The following is a 1,411-nucleotide window of genomic DNA, read 5'->3' on the forward strand; positions in this document are numbered from 1 at the left end:
AAATTAATGATGAATAGTCTGTACGAAAGTTGCTTGCATATAAACCGTGCTAACTGAGTAGTAATAACATTGGGGAAAAAAAAAGTACAAGAGACTCAAATTCAAACAGTCCACAAATTGCAATCAAAGCGGCGGGTGTTTTGCGACAAAAAGAAATGAAATAAAGGTCAACATTAATTACAAAGTGATTGTTCTTCAAATGAAAATGTATTATATGACGCCGAGTTGCTCATTTAGCACAGTATCGACTGAAGCAAGCAGAGCATTGGCCGGTTCGGGCTTGTGAATTTCGAATCCTTTGCTTTTCGATCATTGCACAAGCCAAACATGCAGGCCATTCAGGATCAACATATGACGAGTTGGATTGAGTTGCAATATGGAAACCGTTTTGAAAGAATCCATCAATCTCTTGCCACTTCTCAAACAATAAAGGGTTCAGAAATGCAGATATGTCAACTTGCTCGTCAGTGACCAAATGTAATGAAGAGCTCTTACAGTGTAGTCCGTTTGCATGGTTGGCATGTCTGTTTGTGCTGATACAAAATGGTTGGGAAGGTAGAGTATCAGGGGTGCGTTGGGATCCTCACATCCGAACAGTGTCGGTCTTCTATCATATCCAGCAGAGGTAAAGCTGCCATCCATTGCGTTGGGTACTCTGTGATTTAAATACCCCTCAAACATAAATCAATAGTGTTCTCTATTCAATTGAGAGCGAAACTTCAGGCATAGGACTTGGCCACTGACTTTGGGAATGCGTAACCTTGGTAGTTTGGGTCTTGCAGTTTGAGAGAAGTTAAGTATAAGGTAGTGCCATTTGGATCTGTTGTTACAAAGGAGTTGAGCAAGCTGTGAGTTGAGTGGAAGTTTGAGATAATACTGACAACCATGGACGTTTGGATTTTCAAATGAGTGTCCATTAACGGTCTACAAAACAACTAATTCATGTTAGCTTGACAGGTACTCGCACTCACCGTCAAATTTCTCAACTCACCGAGTCTATAGCCAGTATGATGTCTACATTTCTGGCTGGCTGTATCAAAGGGAAGAGAGGTAGATTCTCCGAAGCCATGGCACCATCAGCGAGTAGGAGGGTGTCTAAATTCGAGTCTTCAAATCCCACGTCGCCAAACATTCCAACTGCTTTTCCTTGGAAGGGATTCGGAACCTGATGGTAAAATTATCAACACTTTCGATTGGTCGTGGTTACGGAGAAGCTAGTTAATGGTACTAACCAATGCCTCATAAAATTCACCCTTGATGAACAGCTTCAGGAGCTTTGCCCAAAATGGTGGGTCCGGATCCGAGCCGTCCTGTAGAGCAATTGTCATTCACATAGACCTTGGATAAGTGCGGTATAGTCGTTTTGAAATATGGCTCACCTGAAAGCTGAAGACATTACCGTTTTAGAGGA

General features: G+C 42.0%; 1 protein-coding gene across 1 annotated transcript; it reads right to left on the reverse strand.

Moving 5' to 3' along the window:
- Positions 1-229: 229 nt before the first annotated feature.
- On the reverse strand, positions 230-1,328 carry MELLADRAFT_106095 (uncharacterized protein; the record flags this gene model as incomplete). The annotated part of the gene is made up of 6 exons (XM_007409581.1): positions 230-415; positions 496-655; positions 745-820; positions 882-924; positions 992-1,165; positions 1,233-1,328. The coding sequence occupies 6 exons, from the start codon at positions 1,326-1,328 to the stop codon at positions 230-232; spliced, it is 735 nt and encodes a 244-aa protein (XP_007409643.1).
- Between the last annotated feature and the right edge of the window lie 83 nt (positions 1,329-1,411).

This window comes from Melampsora larici-populina (assembly GCF_000204055.1).
Source record: "Melampsora larici-populina 98AG31 unplaced genomic scaffold MELLAscaffold_16, whole genome shotgun sequence".
Classification (NCBI taxonomy): Eukaryota; Fungi; Basidiomycota; class Pucciniomycetes; order Pucciniales; family Melampsoraceae; genus Melampsora; species Melampsora laricis-populina.